This window comes from Capra hircus, unplaced genomic scaffold (genome assembly GCF_001704415.2).
Source record: "Capra hircus breed San Clemente unplaced genomic scaffold, ASM170441v1, whole genome shotgun sequence".
NCBI classification, from domain to species: Eukaryota; Metazoa; Chordata; class Mammalia; order Artiodactyla; family Bovidae; genus Capra; species Capra hircus.
In genome coordinates, this window is record NW_017190979.1 from 2168 (window position 1) to 21762 (window position 19595).

Consider the following 19595-nt stretch of genomic DNA (forward strand, 5'->3'; position numbering starts at 1 on the left):
GTTTCTGCTGTCATCACTGGAGGAAGACTTGTTTTACAGTTGTTAATCATCTGTTGGATGAATCAACAAATAAATGAATATTCATCAGGAGGCAGGAACACAGTCCTTCCCTTGGGGTTTCCATCATTGCTTTGGCTCTTGCCAGCCTGAGCTTCTTTCTGCTTAGATTATAACTAGTTGTTACATACAAGGTCATCTGCCCCAACTAGACCACAGTCTTCTGGAAAGCCAGTGTCCTGGCCTGGAGCCCTGTACTCACAGGAGATACTCAACAAATGATTTTGAGAGGAGGGAAGGAAGGTGGGGGGCGAGCCTCGTGTCTCCTGCCTGCCACATAGCCACCCTCAAAGCACTGGCATAGCTGGTTGCTTGGCTGCGCAGGGAAGCGTGCAGACCCCACCCCAAAGCTGCACCTCCTGGGTGATGGGGACAGAGTGTGCGTTACCTTATAACAGGGGCGCAGGTCTCAGTCTCGCCTGCGGCCTGAGCAGTCTCCAGGGACAGCGTCCCCAGGCTGGCCCGGCTGCCCTTCCGGGAAGACTGTCGGAACAGGGCAGCACCGGTGTCCTCATCGGAGGAGTTGTCGTCGAAAGAGCCCAGGATGAAGTTGGTCATCAGCTGTCTCTTGATGTGTGCCTGCTTCCTGTCTTCTCTGGAGAGGGTTCTGGCTCGCTGGCCCTGGGGCCTGGCTGGCGCGGACAGGTCATTGGTATTTGGGATCTCCGGGCCTTCAGTCCCTGACCCGTTGGCTTGTCGTGCTCGGGAGGCGTCATCAGACGAGAGGGGGTTTCCTTGGGGATTCTGCGGCGGAGGTGATCGGGAGGTCCTCTGCTGGCAGGTGTCTTGGGGTCCTTTGTGGGAGGCTAGCTCAGCCTGGCGAGGGGTCTCTGGCAGAGGGCTGCTGTTGCAGCCTTCCTGCGGTGGCTCCTGAGAGCCGTCTGAGGCTGGAATCGGCTCCTGACTCGGGGTGAAGCTCACTTTCCGTTTACTCTTGGTGACTTGCTTGGAGTCTGACATTTTCCCCCAGCTTTTTAATCGGGAAAAGGTCAGGCAGGAGAAAATCAGACAAGATAGAAAAAGAAGCAGGATCACTCAGAAAATCTGTAAGGAGAACAAGGGAGCCATTTTAGGATCTATGTAATCGTGTTATCTGGCTTCTTAAAGGAGCAGGTGGCAAAAGCCAGTTGGGGTGCTGTATTTGGCAGAGAGAGCTAGAAGGGAGAAGGGCTAGACAGGGAACAGAGAAGGAGCTCTCCTCCCCCAGCCCTGCCCATCATGAGCTCTGGGGTCTGCAGCCTGTTTCTTAACTTCTAATTTAGAGACACTGAGACATGCACAAACCATGAAAATGCATGTGAGAGAGAACTCAATGAGATCAGGTGCATTAAAAGACTGTTACAGCATCGCTGGGCTTCTCTAGTGGCTCAGGTGGTAAAGAATCTGCCTGCAATGCAAGAGACCTGGGCTTGATCCCTGAGTCAGGAAGATCCCCTGGAAAAGGGAATGGCCACCCACTCCAGTATTCTTGCCTGGAGAATCCCACGGACAGAGAAGCCTGGTGGGCTAAAATCCATGGGGTCACAAAGAGTCGGACACAGCTGAGCGAGTAACACTTTCACTTTTCACTCGTAGCAATATTATTCATAATATCCCCAAAGCTGAAACATCCCAAGTGCCCACTGATAAAAGCACAGACAAGATGTGGTCTGTCCATACAATGGAATATTGTTCAGCCACTAAAAGGAATAAACTTTATGCTAAGTGAAGAAAACCAGTTCTGACAGACCACACATTGTATGATTCCATATTGCCTAGATAATACCCCTGGATTAGGCAGAATTGACAGATATCACTACGAACAAAGCTAGTGGAGGTGATGGAATTCCAGTTGAGCTATTTCAAATCCTGAAAGATGATGCTGTGAAAGTGCTGCACTCAATATGCCAGCAAATTTGGAAAACTCAGCAGTGGCCACAGGACTGGAAAAGGTCAGTTTTCATTCCAACCTCAAAGAAAGGCAATGCCAAAGAATGCTCAAACTACCGCACAATTGCACTCATCTCACACACTAGTAAAGTAATGCTCAAAATTCTCTAAGCCAGGCTTCAACAATATGTGAACCGTGAACTTCCAGATGTTCAAGCTGGTTTTAGAAAAGGCAGAGGAACCAGAGATCAAATTGCCAACATCCGCTGGATCATCGAAAAAGCAAGAGAATTCCAGAAAAGCATCTATTTCTGCTTTACTGACTATGCCAAAGCCTTTGACTGTGTGGATTACAATAAACTGTGGAAAATTCTGAGAGAGATGGGAATACCAGACCACCTGACCTGCCTCTTGAGAAATCTGTACGCAGGTCAGGAAGCAACAGTTAGAACTGGAAATGGAACTAACAGACTGGTTCAAAATAGGAAAAGGAGTACGTCAAGGCTGTATATTGTCACCCTGCTTATTTAACTTTTGCAGAGTACATCATGAGAAACGCTGGACTGGAAGAAACACAAGCTGGAATCAAGATTGCCAGGAGAAATATCAATAACCTCAGATATGCAGATGACACCAGCCTTATGGCAGAAAGTGAAGAGGAGCTAAAAAGCCTCTTGATGAAAATGAAAGAGGAGAGTGAAAAAGTTCGTTTAAAGCCAAACATTCAGAAAACAAAGATCATGGCATCCGGTCCCATCACTTCATGGGAAATAGATGGGGAAACAGTGGAAACAGTGTCAGACTTTACTTTTGGGGGGCTCCAAAATCACTGCAGATGGTGACTGCTGCCATGAAATTAAAAGACGCTTACTCCTTGGAAGAAAAGTTATGACCAACCTAGATAGCATATTCAAAAGCAGAGACATTACTTTGCCGACTAAGGTCTGTCTAGTCAAGGCTATGGTTTTTCCTGTGGTCATGTATGGATGTGAGTTGGACTGTGAAGAAGGCTGAGTGCCGAAGAATTGATGCTTTTGAACTGTGGTGTTGGAGAAGAGTCTTGAGAGACCCTTGGACTGCAAGGAGATCCAACCAGTCCATTCTGAAGGAGATCAACCCTGGGATTTCTTTGGAAGGAATGATGCTAAAGCTGAAGCTCCAGTACTTTGGCCACCTCATGCGAAGAGTTGACTCATTGGAAAAGACTCTGATGCTGGGAGGGGCTGGGGGCAGGAGAAGGGGATGACAGAGGATGAGATGGCTGGATGGCATCACTGACTCGATGGACGTGAGTCTGAGTGAACTCCGGGAGTTGGTGATGGACACGGAGGCCTGGCGTGCTGCAATTCATGGTGTCGCAAAGAGTCGGACACGACTGAGTGACTGAACTGAACTGAACTGATAGATATGGAAAGATGAGCAGTTGCCTGGGGCTAATGGGGTGGGGATGAAAACTAATGGTACAGGGTTTCTGATTGGAGTGATGAAAATGTTCCAAAACTGATTGTGGTGATGGTTTCACAACTCTCTGAATAGACTAAAAACTGCAGAATCATACACTTTAAGTGAATGAGTCATATGGTATATGAATTATACCTCAATAAAGCTTTTCTTAAAAAAAAAAAAAAAAAGGGTAAGGGACTTCCTTGGTGGTCCAGTACTTAAGAATGTGCCTTCCAATGTAGGGGACACAGGTTCAGTCCCTGGTTGAGACACTAAAATCCCAATGCCTCTAAGGAATAAATTTAATCACAATGGTGAAAGACCTATAGACTGAAAACTAAGAAACCTTGCTGAAATAAATTAAAGAAGACCTAAATAAATGGGAAGACATGCCATGCTCATGGGTTGGAAGACTTACTTTTGTTAAGATGATGACACTACCCAAAGCTATCTGCAGATTCATCTGGAACAGCAAGGGGCCCCAAAGAGCCAAAACAATCCTAAGAAAGCAAAACAAAGTTGGAGGACTCACACTTGCCAATTTTGAAACTTACTACAAAACTGTAGTGTGGCATGAGAATAAAGAGACATATAGACAAATGGGATAGAATTGAGGGTCCAAAAGCAAACCCATGCATCTATGACCAGTCGATATTTGACAAATATCAGGCTTCCCTGGTGGCTCAGATGGTAAAGAATCTGCCTGCAATGTGGGAGGCCCAGGTTTGATCCCTGGCTTGGTGGCTCAGCTGGTAAAGAATCTGCCTGCAATGTGGGAGACCTGGGTTCGATCCCTGGGTTGGGAAGATCCCCTGGAGATGGGAAAGGCTACTCACTCCAGTATTCTGGCCTGGAGAATTCCATGGACTGTATAGTCTATGGAGCCACAAAGAGTCAGACATGCCTGCGCGACTTTCACTTCACTTCACTTCACTTTTGGGAAGATCCCCTGGAGAAGGGAAAGGCAAGAGTCTCTTCACCATATGAGTCTGGGAGAGCTGGCTTGAAGCGGGCTGCAATTTTGATTTTCAGATGTCATTTCTGAAGCTGCATTCAGGAACACCAGCTGGTGTCTCCATAGCAGTTCTGAAGAAGAGTGCCAAGCGGAAGACCTTGTACAAATGTGGCTGATTTTAGGTACACTTTAAATGTACACATTGGTGGGACTTCCCTGGGGGTCCAGTGGTTAAGACTCCGTGCTCCCCACGCAGGGGACCAGGGTTCGATCCCTGGTCAGGGAACAACTGCCACAGCTAAAAGTGCACGTGCCGCAACTACAAAGACCCGGCTCAGCAGAATACATAAATACTTTTGAAAAATAAATGTACACGTTGGAGATTGTGAGAAAGAAGAAACGGTAAGTGCATTAAATGGAAATGCTGAGCTGCCCACTACTCTAAATAGAAAAACACTTGAGTTTTTGCTGAGAAAATAAAAGAGCAAAAACATGCTGCAATGGTTCGAGGTTTCGGAACCCTGAGGATGCAGTCTTCACATTATTCCCACTGGAAAACCAGTCTCTCTCTGGTTTTATCTGACACGAGCACCCTGATAACTTGTTGGCTGGGTGAATGGATGGCTGATGGGGGCTGCAGGTAGAAGGACGGAGAGGTGGTGAGTAGAGAGGGGTCAAGTGGACGGGCAGACAGGCGAGATGGAGAGAAGCATGCATGGTAAGCAATTGAGGGTTGGTGGGTAAAGCAGCCAAGCTCTAAACTGGGCACTCCAATGAATGGAAGGGATCAGCAATTCTCCCCACTTTGGCCTCCTTTCTCACTTTAAAATCTGCTGTTAATTCTGATAGGGGCCAGTGGACCTAACATCTCAAACATACCTTGCAGGGGCTACCTGCACAAAACAGCTCAGAGTCTTTCCCTACATTCTTTTGTTAGTCGTTTTGCTTTTTCCTTTGGCTGCACTGGGTCTTAGCTGCGGCCCGAGGGGCCTTTCCATTGAGGCATGTGGGCTCTTCAGATGCCGCATGTGGACTCTTAGTAGCAGCATGTGGGATCCAGTTCCCTGACCAGGGATCGAACCCCGACCTCCGGCATTAGTGTCAGGAAGCATCTAACAGGAGGCTGCCTGCATGCTGTTCTGGATCTGTCATGAACCCTCTGTCCCTTATTAATAAGTGGAGTAGCAAGCTACTCCCCGGGGCTTAGGAATGCATGCATTTCCTTCGTTAGTTTTTCCATAAGGTGATCAGTAACTATTTACAACCCTCTTCCTTTTTATGAACCCTGTGGTTAAAGTGATGACCTCATGTTTCCCTGATAACTTGTAAGTTTTGATTTTATCTCTGCTGAAAATAGCTACCTTGTAAGGCGGTATAAATACCCACACAATGTTGAATAAAACACCTTTGCTCCATCAGAGCTTGGGTCCTCGCGTCTTCTCTCTCTCTCTCTCAGGCTATTTCTCTGGAGCGCAGAAGCCCGCTGTGTTCACTTTCCTGCCCAGGCTTCTGAGACCCTCTCGAGAAGGTGCTCTGCGCCTTCACCCCATCAAGAGGGCGCCAGGTGCCTTCGTGAACAGCGCAAGCCCCATGTCAGGAGCTTTATTGGTTTTCTGCGTAAACCAAGGAATATCAGCCTCTTTCTCTCTCCTTTACTTTCTTATCGTTGACTCCGGACCACCAGGTTCCGGTCCATTAAAGGACCTCAACAAGTGGTGCCCAGAACAGGTACCTGGTACATGTGGCAGATTCGGACAGAGTGACCTCAAGGGCCTGTTGGGGCTGGTAAGTACTAAGACATGGGTCAAACGGCTGGAAAGCCACCTCACTTTTCTACTTTATTTCAGCACTTATTTAAAGTTCAGGGATTTTCAGTTTCACCTCAGTGAATAGAGGCTTGCTTTCAGACAGTGGTTTAATGTAACCCTTGGTTCCCTGATGAAGGTAGTTTTGATTTAGAAATTTGGCACTGGGCCAAAGAAAATGTTGAACATGCCACCAGACGGGGAAAAAATATCCCGATAGATTTTTGGCCTCTACGGGCTCTCATTGAAGCCGTGATTTTGCCATTTCAAGGTAATTCTAGCCCTCCTAATATTCACCAACAGGCAGAACACTTATTACATGAATATGAATTAGATGATGAAAGTTTACGAAAGGCCCAATTAGAACAACAGAAAATATTTCAGAATTTTCCAACAAGCCCTGCCCTGGTTGCTCCAAGCACTCCTCCCCTGCCAGTGGGCACAAATCCCAAAGTTCTCCCTTGCTAGAACCTATATGGTTTTTCCTGTGGTCACGTATGGATGTGAGAGTTGGACTATGAGGAAGGCTGAGCACCGAAGAATTGATGCTTTTGAACTGTGGTGTTGGAGAAGACTCTTGAGAGTCCCTTGGACTGCAAGGAGATCCAACCAGTCCATTTTGAAGGAGATCAGCCCTGGGATTTCTTTGGAAGGAATGATGCTAAAGCTGAAACTCCAGTACTTTGGCCACCTCATGCGAAGAGTTGACTCATTGGAAAAGACTGTGATGCTGGGAGGGATTGGGGGCAGGAGGAGAAGGGGACAACAGAGGATAAGATGGCTGGATGGCATCATGGACTCAATGGACGTGAGTCTGAGTGAACTCCGGGAGATGGTGATGCTGCGTGCTGCGATTCATGGGGTCGCAAAGAGTTGGACACAACTGAGCAACTAAACTGAACTGAACTGAATGATTCTGGCAACGACTTCCCTAAGACACCTTTGACATTAAAACCAACAACACTTTTCTGAATAACAATAATCTACCTACTCACTCTCCTTCACAACAGAGGCTTTCTGAATTGTTGACTTTGCAATCACAGGTCTCTGAAGCCGATGGTTTCTCTGCCTTTCCAGTTTTGAGAAATCTTGACACTCAAGGGCACATAATACCTCAATATGAGGGCATTAACTTCTATCACATGCAACAAATTTAAAAAGCTATAACTATGTATGTACGGCCCACATTCACCTTTTACTAAAGTACTTCTAAATTCTATAATCCTCTATTGGAAATTTTATTCCCCATGATTGGCGAACTTTAATAAAAGCTCTCCTTAAACAGGAGAACATCTTCAGTGGATGATGTGGTTTCATGATATAGCCAGAGATGATGCTAGCAGAAATGCTCGAGCTGGCGCTCCCCCAAATCAAATTACTCTAGAAATGCTAACTGGTACAGGACAATTTGACGCTATAAAAGCTCAAATACAGTGCCCTCCCTTGTTACATGAACAATTTAAAACAGTGGCCCTTGAAGCTTGGGATCGAATTACTCCTCAAGGGGAGCCTACAGGTAGCTATACTAAAATATTTCAGGGACCCAATGAAACGTATGCTGAGTTTTTAGCTGGATTTCAAACTGCTATTTCTCGTACTGTAATTGGAGAAGAAGCCAAAAGGCAACTAGAGAAATTATTTGCTTATGAAAACGCAAATCAGGAATGTCAAAAAAGCAATAGCTCCAATTCTTGAGACAGGGGCTATTATTGAGTATTTGAAGGGTTTTCGCAATCTAGGATCAGAAACTCAAAAGATGCAAATGCTAGCTGAAACAATGGTTGCTGCCTTAAGAAAGGGAAATGAAGGATGCTTTACATGTGGAGATAAGAACTGTTTAAAAAGGGACTGCCCTAAGAAAGCTAATAAAAAACCTCCAAAAATCTGCCCTTGCTGCCATAGAGGAATGCATTGGTCCAAAGACTGTAAATCTAAATTTGACATTGAAGGAAACCTGTTCCGGGAAACTCCAAGCAGGGGACCCCCCAGGTCCCCTTCAACAAAAACCTGGGGCAAATTCCATCTTTTCCCTCAAACCCGCAACATCCGGCAGTGCTGCCGTCATATACCAGCCCTAAATGCCTTTCTCCTTTACCCCCAGGCAGTCTCCTCTAGAATACCTACCCAACTTTTTGGACACCTGCCTCCACAAACCTTCAGTCTTTTACTTGGCCAATCTAGTTTGACTTCTAAAGGAATTACTGTTCACCCTGGAGCAATTGATTCAGATTACAAAGGAGAAATTCAAATTATGGTGTCAGCTCAGATTTTATGGCAATTCAAAAGAGGGGATAAAACTGCTCAATTACTCCTTTTACCTTACATTTCTATTAACTCCTCTACTGATGTACGGACGGGCGGATTCGGCAGTACAGATCAAAAGCAGTCCTTTTGGACATCATTAGTATCTAAATTTGCCCAACCAACTATAAATATCAAAATTAATGGTAAAAGATTTTCTGGTCTCCTCGACACTGGATCTGATATTACTATTGTTTCCAAACATTTATGGCCCAAATCCTAGCCTGTATAAAAAATTTCTTGCCAAATTGCAGGGATTTCTCAAACCAAAGTACAAGAGGTTTATCACAAATTTATCCATGTGAGGGACCAGAAGGCCAGCCTGCAACATTAAAACCTTATGTGATGGGGAGGGAGGTGGGAGGGGGGTTCATGTTTGGGAACGCATGTAAGAATTTAAGATTTTAAAATTTAAAAAAAATAAATAAATAAATAAAAAATTAAAAATTAAAAAAAAAAATAAAAAATAAAACCTTATGTGATAGATGCAGCCCTTAATCTAATAAGAAGGGACTTACTTATGCAATGGCAAACTCAGATATACATTCCACATTTTCCTAGGGGCCACTGCTCATTTAACCAACAATACAATTACTAAAGTAACTTGCAAGAATGACGAGCCTATTTGGACAGAGCAGTGGCCCCTCACGAAAGAGAAATTACAGGTGGCTAAGAAACTTATTGACTATGCCAAAGCCTTTGACTGTGTGGATCACAATAAACTGTGGAAAATTCTGAAAGAGATGGGAATACCAGAGCACCTGACCTGCCTCTTGAGAAACCTATATGCAGGTCAGGAAGCAACAGTTAGAACTGGACATGGAACAACAGACTGGTTCCAAATAGGAAAAGAAGTACGTCAAGGCTGTATATTGTTCCCCTGCTTATTTAACTTCTATGCAGAGTACATCATGAGAAATGCTGGCATGGAAGAAACACAAGCTGGAATCAAGATTGCCAGGAGAAATATCAATAACCTCAGATATACAGATGACACCACCCTTATGGCAGAAAGTGAAGAGGAGCTAAAAAGCCTCTTGATGAAAGTGAAAGAGGAGAGTGAAAAAGTTGGCTTAAAGCTCAACATTCAGAAAATGAAGATCATGGCATCTGGTCCCATCACTTCATGGGAAATAGATGGGGAAACAGTGGAAACAGTGTCAGACTTTATTTTGGGGGGCTCCAAAATCACTGCAGATGGTGATTGCAGCCATGAAATGAAAAGACACTTACTCCTTGGAAGGAAAGTTATGACCAACCTAGATAGCATATTGAAAAGCAGAGACATTACCTTGCCAACAAAGGTCCATCTAGTCAAGGCTATAGTTTTTCCTGTGGTCATGTATGGATGTGAGAGTTGGACTGTGAAGAAAGCTGAGCACCGAAGAATTAATGTTTTTGAACTGTGGTGTTGGAGAAGATTCTTGAGAGTCCCTTGGACTGCAAGTGGAGAGCCTAAGCTACTCCATCTTGTAAAAGAACTCCATTTTGTAAAGTTCCAGGCAAAAAGACTTAGACTTGGGATATTACCCAACCTTGCCCCACTGCCCACAAGCCAATCAGCCCTCGCGTTAAACCTCCTGACTTTACATTCGCCCCCGCTGAACGGCCGGAGGCCATCGTCCTACTTTCGATTTTGCCTCCGGACTCCCAGAGGTCTATTTCTTCTGTCTCTCTGTCCGTCTGTGTGGCTGTCTGTATTGTCTGTGTTAATTTACCAACATCTGACTGATCCAGGAACGATGGGGAAACGTCAATCTAGTCCTACTCCTCTATCTCTGACGACTGAGCATTTTAGAAAGGTCAAGATGCGCGCTCATGACCTCAGTGTAGAAATTAAGAAAAATAAACATTACTTTTTGCAGCACAGAATAGCCATTATTCCATGTGGGCTGGCCTTCAGAAGGCACGTTTGACTTGGAAACTGTGCACCGAGTCTGAGACACCATCTTCCGACCGCGGATAGGACACCCTGACCAAGTCCCCTATATCATAGTGTGGGAAAATATCATAGTGCAGCCCCCTCCTTGGGTAACATCTTTCTTGCCTCAACAGGAACTTTCTACCACTCAGGTGTTAGTGACATGGGGAGGAGAGAACCTGAAGAAACCCAAGGAAACTGGACTAACGGTGCTGCTATATCCCATCTGGCAGGGAGGCACAGAAGAACTTCTCTTTCCTCCTCCTTACCAACTCCCCGAATCACCACCGGCCCCCGCTATCCTGTCACCCAGGGGCGAAATACAGGGTGGCGGACCCACACAAAATACTCGCCACAGGTGAGCCATACCCCAGGAGGGACCGGCAGACTCGACAATTGCCCTCCCCTTACGAGTGGCCGGTCCCCCTGATGAGGAAGGAAACCAACCTCATCAATACTGGCCCTTTTCTACTAGAGACCTATATAACTGGAGATCCCAAAATGCTAAGTTTTCAGATAACCATAGAGATCTAACTAACCTTCTGGAGACTGCTTTTTACTCATCAGCCCACCTGGGATGACTGCCAACAACTGCTCCAGATTCTTTTCACCATAGAAGAGAGAGAGAGAGAATACAGAATGAGGCCTGGAAAATGGTCCCAGGGATAAATGGGGAACCCACCACTAAGATAGATGAAATTAACCTCTCTTTTCCTTTATCACGACCTGATTGGGACTACAACACGGCACGAGGTAAGGAGAGGCTCCGGGTCTACCGCCAGACTCTGCAAGGAAACCTACTAACTTAGCTAGAGTAGGAAATGTTCAGCAGGGCCCCACCAAAAGTCCAGCAGCCTTCCTGGAAAGGCTAATGGAAGCCTTTAGACAATACACCCCCATGGACCCAGAAGCGGAAGGCACCCAGGCTGCTTTAATAATGCACTTTGTCAACCAGGCAGCTCCTGACATTAGAAAGAAGCTCCAAAAATTAGAACGCCTGGGCGAAAAGAGCATCCAGGATCTAATAACAGTGGCAGAAAGGGTCTACAACACCCGCGAAACCCCTGAAGAAAAGCAGGCCAAAGCGGCAGACCGCCAAACCCGTAATACGGCGAGCATCCTGCCGGCTGCAACGGTTCCTGACTCGGAAAAGAGGGACCGCCAGCTGCGCTGGCTGGCCACTGAAGGTAAGAGCCACCCCCGTACGCAACCAACATTGGGAAAAAACCAATGTGCCTATTGTAAAGAAGAGGGACATTGGGCTAAAGAATGTCCCAAAAAGACAAAGAAGGGGCCACAAAAGACCCCCCTCCTAGCCGTCGAAGAGCTGAGCAATTGGGGGATGGGGTTCGGTGCCCCTCCCCGAACCCAGGGTAACCTTAAGAGTGGAGGGGACCCCAAATGAGTTCCTTGTCGATACGGGGGCTCAATATTCGGTTTTGTTGGAGCCCCAGGGAAAACTGGCTGGTAAGACCTCTTGGGTACAGGGGGCCACTGGAATGAAACAATACCAATGGACGACCCGAAGATCAGTGGACTTGGGTGCGGCCCGGGTATCCCACTCTTTCACAGTCATTCCGGAATGCCCCTTCCCGCTGTTGGGAAGAGATCTGTTAACCAAAATGGGGCCCAGATTCATTTCCTCCCGGGAGAAACTAAAATACTTGACCAGGCAGGCAGGCCAATACAAGTATTAACTATTCAATTAGAAGATGAATATCGGCTGCACCAGAAACCTACATTGCCCCCGGTGGACATTTAAAAATGGTTAGATGAATTCCCCGAGGCATGGGCCGGAACAGGGGGAACCAGCTTCGCCAGACACCGCCCTCCTGTGTACATAGAACTCAAGCCAGGGGCTGACCCAGTCCGGGTCAGACAATACCCCATGACTCTAGAGGCCCGACAGGGGATCACCCCCTATATCCACAGGCTCCTAGCCCAGAAAATCTTGAGAACCTGCCAGTCAGCCTGGAACACCCCCCTGCTCCCTGTCAAAAAACCAAATTCTTGTGACTATCGGCCAGTGCAGGATTTACGAGAGGTCAACCGCCAGGTATTAGATATTCACCCCACTGTGCCAAACCCTTACAATCTCCTGAGCTCCATCCCACCGGACCATCACTGGTACACGGTCTTGGATTTAAAGGACGCTTTCTTCAGCCTTCCCCTGGCACCCAAGAGCCAGGACCTTTTTGCTTTTGAATGGTCAGACCCGGAAGAAGGAATCAACGGCCGGCTGACCTGGACCCGGCTGCCACAGGGCTTTAAAAATTCTCCCACCACCTTCGACGAGGCCCTCCATGAAGATCTGGGTGAGTTCAGACAACAACACCTCCAGCTCACCTTGTTAAAATATGTAGATGACCTCTTAATTGCAGCAAAAGATCAACAGACTTGCCTTGTGGGCGCCCGAGAACTATTGCAGACCCTTGGAAAATCAGGGTATCGAGCCTCGGCCAAAAAGGCTCAGATATGCCAGCCAGAGGTCACCTACCTAGGATATGTATTAAGGGAAGGGCAGAGATGGCTGTCAGAGGCACGGAAGGAGACAGTACTCAAAATCCCTACCCCAGATTCACCTCGAAGGGTGAGAGAATTTTTGGGGTCCGCTGGCTTCTGCCGTCTTTGGATCCCAAATTATGCAGAACTGGCTGAACCCTTATATGAAGCCACAAAAAGTACCACCCCTTTCAGTTGGATGGAGCAGGTGGAGACCGCTTTCAAGACTATTAAAACGGCCCTGCTGTCAGCCCCCGCCCTAGGGTTGCCTGACCTTACAAAACCCTTTCTCCTGTATGTAGATGAAAAACAAGGAGTGGCAAGGGGGGTACTGGTGCAGCACCTGGGACCTTGGAAGCGGCCGGTGGCTTACTTGTCGAAACGCCTAGACCCCGCGGCGTCAGGCTGGCCCCCATGCCTCCGCATGATTGCAGCAGTGGCCCTAATGGTCAAGGATGCAGATAAACTGACCCTGGGGCAAGAGTTGCGTATCACTGCCCCCCACGCCATTGAGGGCGTCCTAAAACAACCCCCAGATAGGTGGATCAACAACGCTCAGCTGACCCACTACCAGGGACTACTGCTAAACCCCTCCAGAATCATCTTTCTGCAGCCTACTGCCCTCAATCCGGCTACACTGCTTCCTAACCCGGATTTGGAAGCCCCGATCCATGACTGCAGCGACATACTAGCCCAGGTACATGGAACGCGAGAGGACTTACAAGATCGCCCTCTAGCGGATGCTGAAGTTACCTGGTATACGGCTGGAAGCAGTTTCTTCCAGGATGGGCTCAGGTATGCAGGGGCAGCCGTAACCACGGAAACCCAAATCGTGTGCGCGGAAGTGCTACCTCCAGGCACTTCAGCTCAAAGGGCTGAACTAATCGCCCTAACAAAAGCCCTTCTGTTGGGAAAGGACAAAAAACTGAACATCATTACCGATAGCCGATACGCCTTTGCTACTGCCCATATACACAGAGCCATCTACAGAGAGAGAGGCCTCCTCACTGCCGAGGGTGAAACGATCAAAAACAAAGAAGAAATAAAAGCCCTCCTCGCTGCATTATGGCTGCCTAAAAAATTAGCCATAATACACTGCCCGGGACACCAAAAGTCAGGCACTCTGACTTCAAAGGGAAACAATTTGGCGGACAGGGCAGCCCGAGAGGCAGCCCAGGGCACCGTGATAGAAGCCACCCTTCAACTGCCCGACCCCAGGAGCCCCATACTGCCAGCTCTACCCAACTACTCGCCAAAAGACTTGGACTGGATAAAAAGTTTGCCTATGACCCAACAACTGGCCGGGTGGTGGAGGGCAGCGGACAGCTCCCTAATCCTCCCAGAAGAACTAGGAAAGCAGGTGTTACTGAGGATGCACCACGCCACTCACCTGGGAACCCGCAAGATGCAGGACCTGATTAGACATGCCAAGATTACCATGAAAAACGTCAGGTCAACGATAGAAGATACAGTATTCAACTGCAAGGCCTGCCAGCTCACTAACGCTGTCCCTCATCCGACCAGCCAAGGACCTAGAGAACGCGGGAGCTGGCCAGGAGCCTACTAGGAGGTGGACTTAACTGAGGTAAAACCGGGTAAATATGGATATAAATACCTGCTGGAGTTCACAGATACCTTTTCAGGGTAGGTAGAAGCTTTCCCCACCAAGAGAGAGACAGCACAGGTGGTGGCCAAAAAGCTGAGTGAAGACATCTTGCCGCGGTTCGGGTTTCCTGCACAGGTGGGGTCAGACAGTGGGCCAGCCTTCGTATCGCAGGTAAGCCAGGGAGTAGCCCGGGCCTTGGGGACTGAATGGAAGCTGCATTGCGCTTACAGACCTCAGAGCTCAGGACAGGTAGAAAGGATTAATAGAACTCTTAAAGAAACATTAACAAAACTAGTTGCTGAGACTGGCGGGGACTGGGTGGCTCTCCTCCCCTTTGCCCTATACCGGGTACGAAACTCCCCCTACCAACTGGGACTTAGCCCCTTCGAAATTATGTATGGGATACCTCCCCTAATAATTCCTAATCTAAAAATAGAGGTACTAAAAGAGATAGATGATCAAAGATTACTTTTTTGTCTCTGGTCCTTACAGTACTCCCACAGGGGCACAAGGAAGAGACTTAAGGCGTTATATGAATCAGGCCCTCCACCTGAACCCCACCGCTACCGGCCAGGAGATTGGGTGTACGTGCGCCGTCATCGTCAAGAGACCCTAGAGCCCAGGTGGAAGCGGCCTTTCCTAGTCGTCTTGACAACACCTACTGCTCTCAAGGTTGACGGCATCTCCGCTTGGGGTTCACCACACCCACGTACGGCCTGCGGACCTGTTCGCCTTACGAGAAGAATTCCTCCCCAGTGGAAGGCCAAACTGGACAAAACCAACTCACTCAAACTACAGCTACAGAGACGGTGAAAGTACTGTTTGTGCTGTTGCCCCTACGGCTTAGTGTTGCCACTAATCCTCATCAACCCATGAATTTGACTTGGATCATTCTGAGTGTAACTACCGTGGAAGAAATTAACTCTCCCTCGTCCATCTATCCTAAAAACACTTGGTGGCCGGATTTAGAATTTGACCTTTGTCTTCTGGCTGCGGGATCTTGGGACATTGGCGACTGGGAAGTAAAAATGCCAGGAAAACCAGAATGCGGGGCCGGCATTAATCGCTGTAATACTCGACCCCTACCAACTCAGGACCTGGATGCAGCCACCCCATTCAACGGGCAGCCTTGCGGGACACTGCCCTCTACATGTGCCCCGGGGGAAGACGAAACCGGGCGACAGTTAATAACTGTGGGGGGGGCAGATAAATTTTACTGTGCCGTTTGGGGGTGCGAGTCTACGGGGACTATCGACTGGGAACCCCCTACTAGAAGAGACTTGATCACTTTGAGTCGCGTCCCAGGACCCGCCAGATCTGACTGGAAGGCATGGGTGGGGAGGAGGTCTCTCATTGTGGGGCCCCGTATAGGGTTTCTTTGTAACCCTATTAGACTTAAATTCTCAACTAAAGGAAAGAGGTTCCCTAGTTGGGAGGCAGGACAATCTTGGGGCCTCCGGCTATATCAATCTGGGTATGATAATGGATTATTATTCACTATTAGGCTGAAAGTACAACCCATCCAGACAGGCCCAAGCCAAGGCTTAGGGCCTAATCCTGTCTTAGTGCCCGGAGAACCTACCTGAGCGCCTCCTGAGCCCAGCCTTACCAATACAAACAACCCTCCTCAGATCAACTTTACAGAACCTGATGTCAGAGATGATCAGCCCGATGTTAAAGACGATCAAGACCCATTATTTGACATGATAGTTAGTACCTATCGGGTCCTGAACTCCACCCGTCCAGACCTGACCGATGGTTGCTGGTTACGTTATGACATCAAACCCCCTTATTCTGAAGGTATAGCTGTCCCGGGAAATTACATCCAAACAAAAGGCCACAGGGCCTGCCGCTGGTAGCAAAGAGGGGACGCAAGATTAACCCTCCAAAGAGTGACAGGACAGGGCCTCTGTGTAGGAGATGTTCCCCAAGCCTACCGGCACTTCTGCAATACCACAGACTCTGTAGAAACAACTGAATACCTAATACTTCCCCAGGAAAATTTGGTGGGCATGCTCCACGGGCCTAGCACCTTGTATACGTGGGCAAGTGTTAAAGGACTCAAAAGACTTCTGTGTGTTAGTACTACTAGTCTCCCGATTGTTCTATCACTCTAACGATGAATTCCTTCAACGACTGGGAGACTCTCACCGAGTCAAAAGAGAACCAGTTACGGCTTTAAACGCTCACAGTCTTGTTGGGGTTGGGAGCAGCCGGGGCAGCAACGGGAATCTCTTCATTAGTGCTACAAAATCAACACTCTTCCAGCCTAAGGGCAGCCATTGATCTTGATATTGAGCGACTAGAAAGCTCAATTAGTCACCTTCAAGAATCATTGAGTTCCCTGGCAGAAGTAGTACTACAGAATGGAAGAGGGCTAGACCTGGTTTTTCTCCAACAAGGAGGTCTCTGCACCACGCTAGGAGAAGAGTGCTGCTTCCACGTGGACCACTCAGGGGTAATCAGGGAATCTCTGGCCAAAATAAGGGAGGGACTGAATCAGAGAAACAGAGAAAGGGAAAAGTCTCAGAGTTGTGTTGAATCCTGGTTCAGTTCCTCACCCTGGCTCACGACCCTCATATCTTCTCTGGCTGGGCCCCTCATCATTTCACTCTTGCTACTCACCTTCGGACCGTGTCTACTAAATAAGTTAATAAACTTTATCAAAGGCCACATCAACATAGTGCAGCTTATGGTGCTTAGGTCCCAATATGCAGCCCTACCAAACCCACCCCTGGTAAAAGACAATATAAAGCCAACTACAGACCCATGATTGGGTCTGTCTTGGGTACTTGAGAAGGGAGGAATGGAGAGCCTGAGCTACTCCATCTTGTAAAAGAACTCGATTTTGTAAAGTTCCGGGCAAACAGACTTAGACTTTGGATATTACCCAACCTTGCCCCACTGACCACGAGCCAATCGGCCCTTAGGTTAAACCTCCTGACTTTACGTTCAGGAACTTGTGATTTACCTTGAAAGTAAAAACCAATCAGGAATCAACACATAACCCTATAGAAGAAGGTAACCAATCAGAAGTCCTTCAGCCTGAGAATCCCCTTTTACCTGAATATTCCCTATATAAGCAATGTGACTCGAAACTCGGGGCTCCTCCCTATAGCCGCTGTGTCGGTGTTGGTGGGAGCCCCAGCTTGAGCTTGGTAATAAAGCTCTCTTGCTTTTGCATCGGATATCAGCTCCCTGGTGGTCATTGGGGATTTCGCGACTTGGGCCATAACACAAGGAGACCCAACCAGTCCATTCTAAAGGAGATCAGTCTTGGGTGTTCGTTGGAAGAACTGATGCTAAAGCTGAAACTCCAATACTTTGGCCACCTCATGCGAAGAGTTGACTCATTGGAAAAGACCCTGATGCTGGCAGGGGATTGGGGGCAGGAGGAGAAGGAGACGACAGAGGATGAGATGGCTGGATGGCATCACCGACTCGATGGACATGAGTTTTGGTGAACTCTGGGAGTTGGTGATGGACAGGGAGGCCTGGTATGCTGCGATTCATGGGGTCACAAAGAGTCGGACACAACTGAACGACTGAACTGAACTGAAACCTATAACTATTGTTAGTACAGCTTTATTTGTTTTAAATTTTTTAAACTTACCACAGGGAGATTCTTATCAAGAGCAGAAAAGCATTTCAAGGAATTGAAGTACACGTCTCTTCCTCTGCCCACTTGGTACCAAGACGGTCGTCAACGAAACAATGGAAATCTGGAAAACTAATCTTACAGGGAAAGGGTGTGCTTGTATTTCCCCAGATGGATCCACACGAACTCACATGGCTTCCTCTTCGGAAGATTCGACCCAAGGGCCCCCGGCCTTCAAAATGGAGACGGGACAACAAGGACCCCAGGTGGAAGAGATTCCAACTCGGGCCCACTGTGGCACTAAAGATCTCCAGGAAGCGCCGCCCTCGGCGGCACCACCCTGATGATCTCCCCACTTGCGCGACAAATAAAAAACCCTTACTAATCAAGCTGGAAATCTGGTCTAACAGGGAATGCCTCCGAGCCCTGAATATATTCTCCTGGCAATGCTGTCTTTTGGCCTGTACCTCCCCCCACTCCCACTTGAGCTCTGACTAATCAAGTTTACACACCCAACCCCCTCTATTGCAGGTCATAGAATGGACAGAGAAAAGACCGACCTTATCAACCAATGACTCCACCCATATGCCCCCTCCTGAGACCGAAAGGGCTCACACCCTGGGGAGGAGGGAAACTAATTAACATTTCTTTAGGCTGTAAAGTCCTTCCCTTGTGCCTGGGCCCCAGCAGAATTGTGCATAAACATCAGCTGACAGACGTGGGCTTTAGCCCTGCCTCCCAAAAGGATTTTTGGACTTGCTTAGACTATTTACTGCCCTTTCTTTGTCTGTGAACCATGTTTATACTACTGAGACTTTAGGGAAAGTATTAGGGAAGAGTTAGGGAAAAGCAAAGAACATTATGCAAAGGTTTACTTATAAGAACTTTACATATACTCCTGTTCGTTGGGACAAATGTCAAGCCAGATCAGGAAAATTAATGTGGGGCTAATCATACAATTGTTGATTGGGGACCCCATGTATGTGGTTATCTAACTGCTCAGAAGAGGTTAACAGCACGGTGTGTGACTATGTTACGCAAGTGACATGGAAGGTCACTGACACCACGATGGAGCATTACTACGACATAGGACTTCTTGTTGGCTTGACCCGTGGATTAGCCCCATCTTGCCTAAGATCGTCCTCGATAAACAGAGTGGCCTGAACAATGGGACATTTGGAAACTTGCTGCGAGCACCGAAGAACTTGGACCGGACATTTCACAGGGACCGGTCGTGGTCATAGAAACTATTTCTTTCGCTATAATCAGTCATATCTTACACAGGCCTGCGTTCCACTTCCTTTTGTTATAGCCATAGGCAAAGTATTACCCACAGCATCGGGTCTGGAACTACAACTTTGGTGATTGTCTTGGTAATTATATTTGTTGTTTTATCGTTGCCTTTCTGTAAGGTTGGTTAATACTAAACAAACTCAATTGGGTCAGGACTTATTACAAATATAATAACAGGAGGAACTGTCAGGAAGCATTTAACAGGAGGCTTCCTGCATGCTGTTTTGGATCTGTCATGAATCCTC

General features: G+C 47.5%; 1 protein-coding gene and 1 pseudogene across 1 annotated transcript; one reads left to right on the forward strand and one right to left on the reverse strand.

Moving 5' to 3' along the window:
• Positions 1-445: 445 nt before the first annotated feature.
• Positions 446-1218, reverse strand: LOC108634867 (annotated as a pseudogene).
• Positions 1219-11249: 10031 nt separating this feature from the next.
• On the forward strand, positions 11250-15272 carry LOC102182527. Its single transcript, XM_018045212.1, is given in 4 exon segments — positions 11250-11538; positions 11738-11974; positions 11977-14083; positions 14180-15272. Coding segments are annotated over 4 exon segments (3726 nt in total).
• The last annotated feature ends 4323 nt before the right edge of the window (positions 15273-19595 follow it).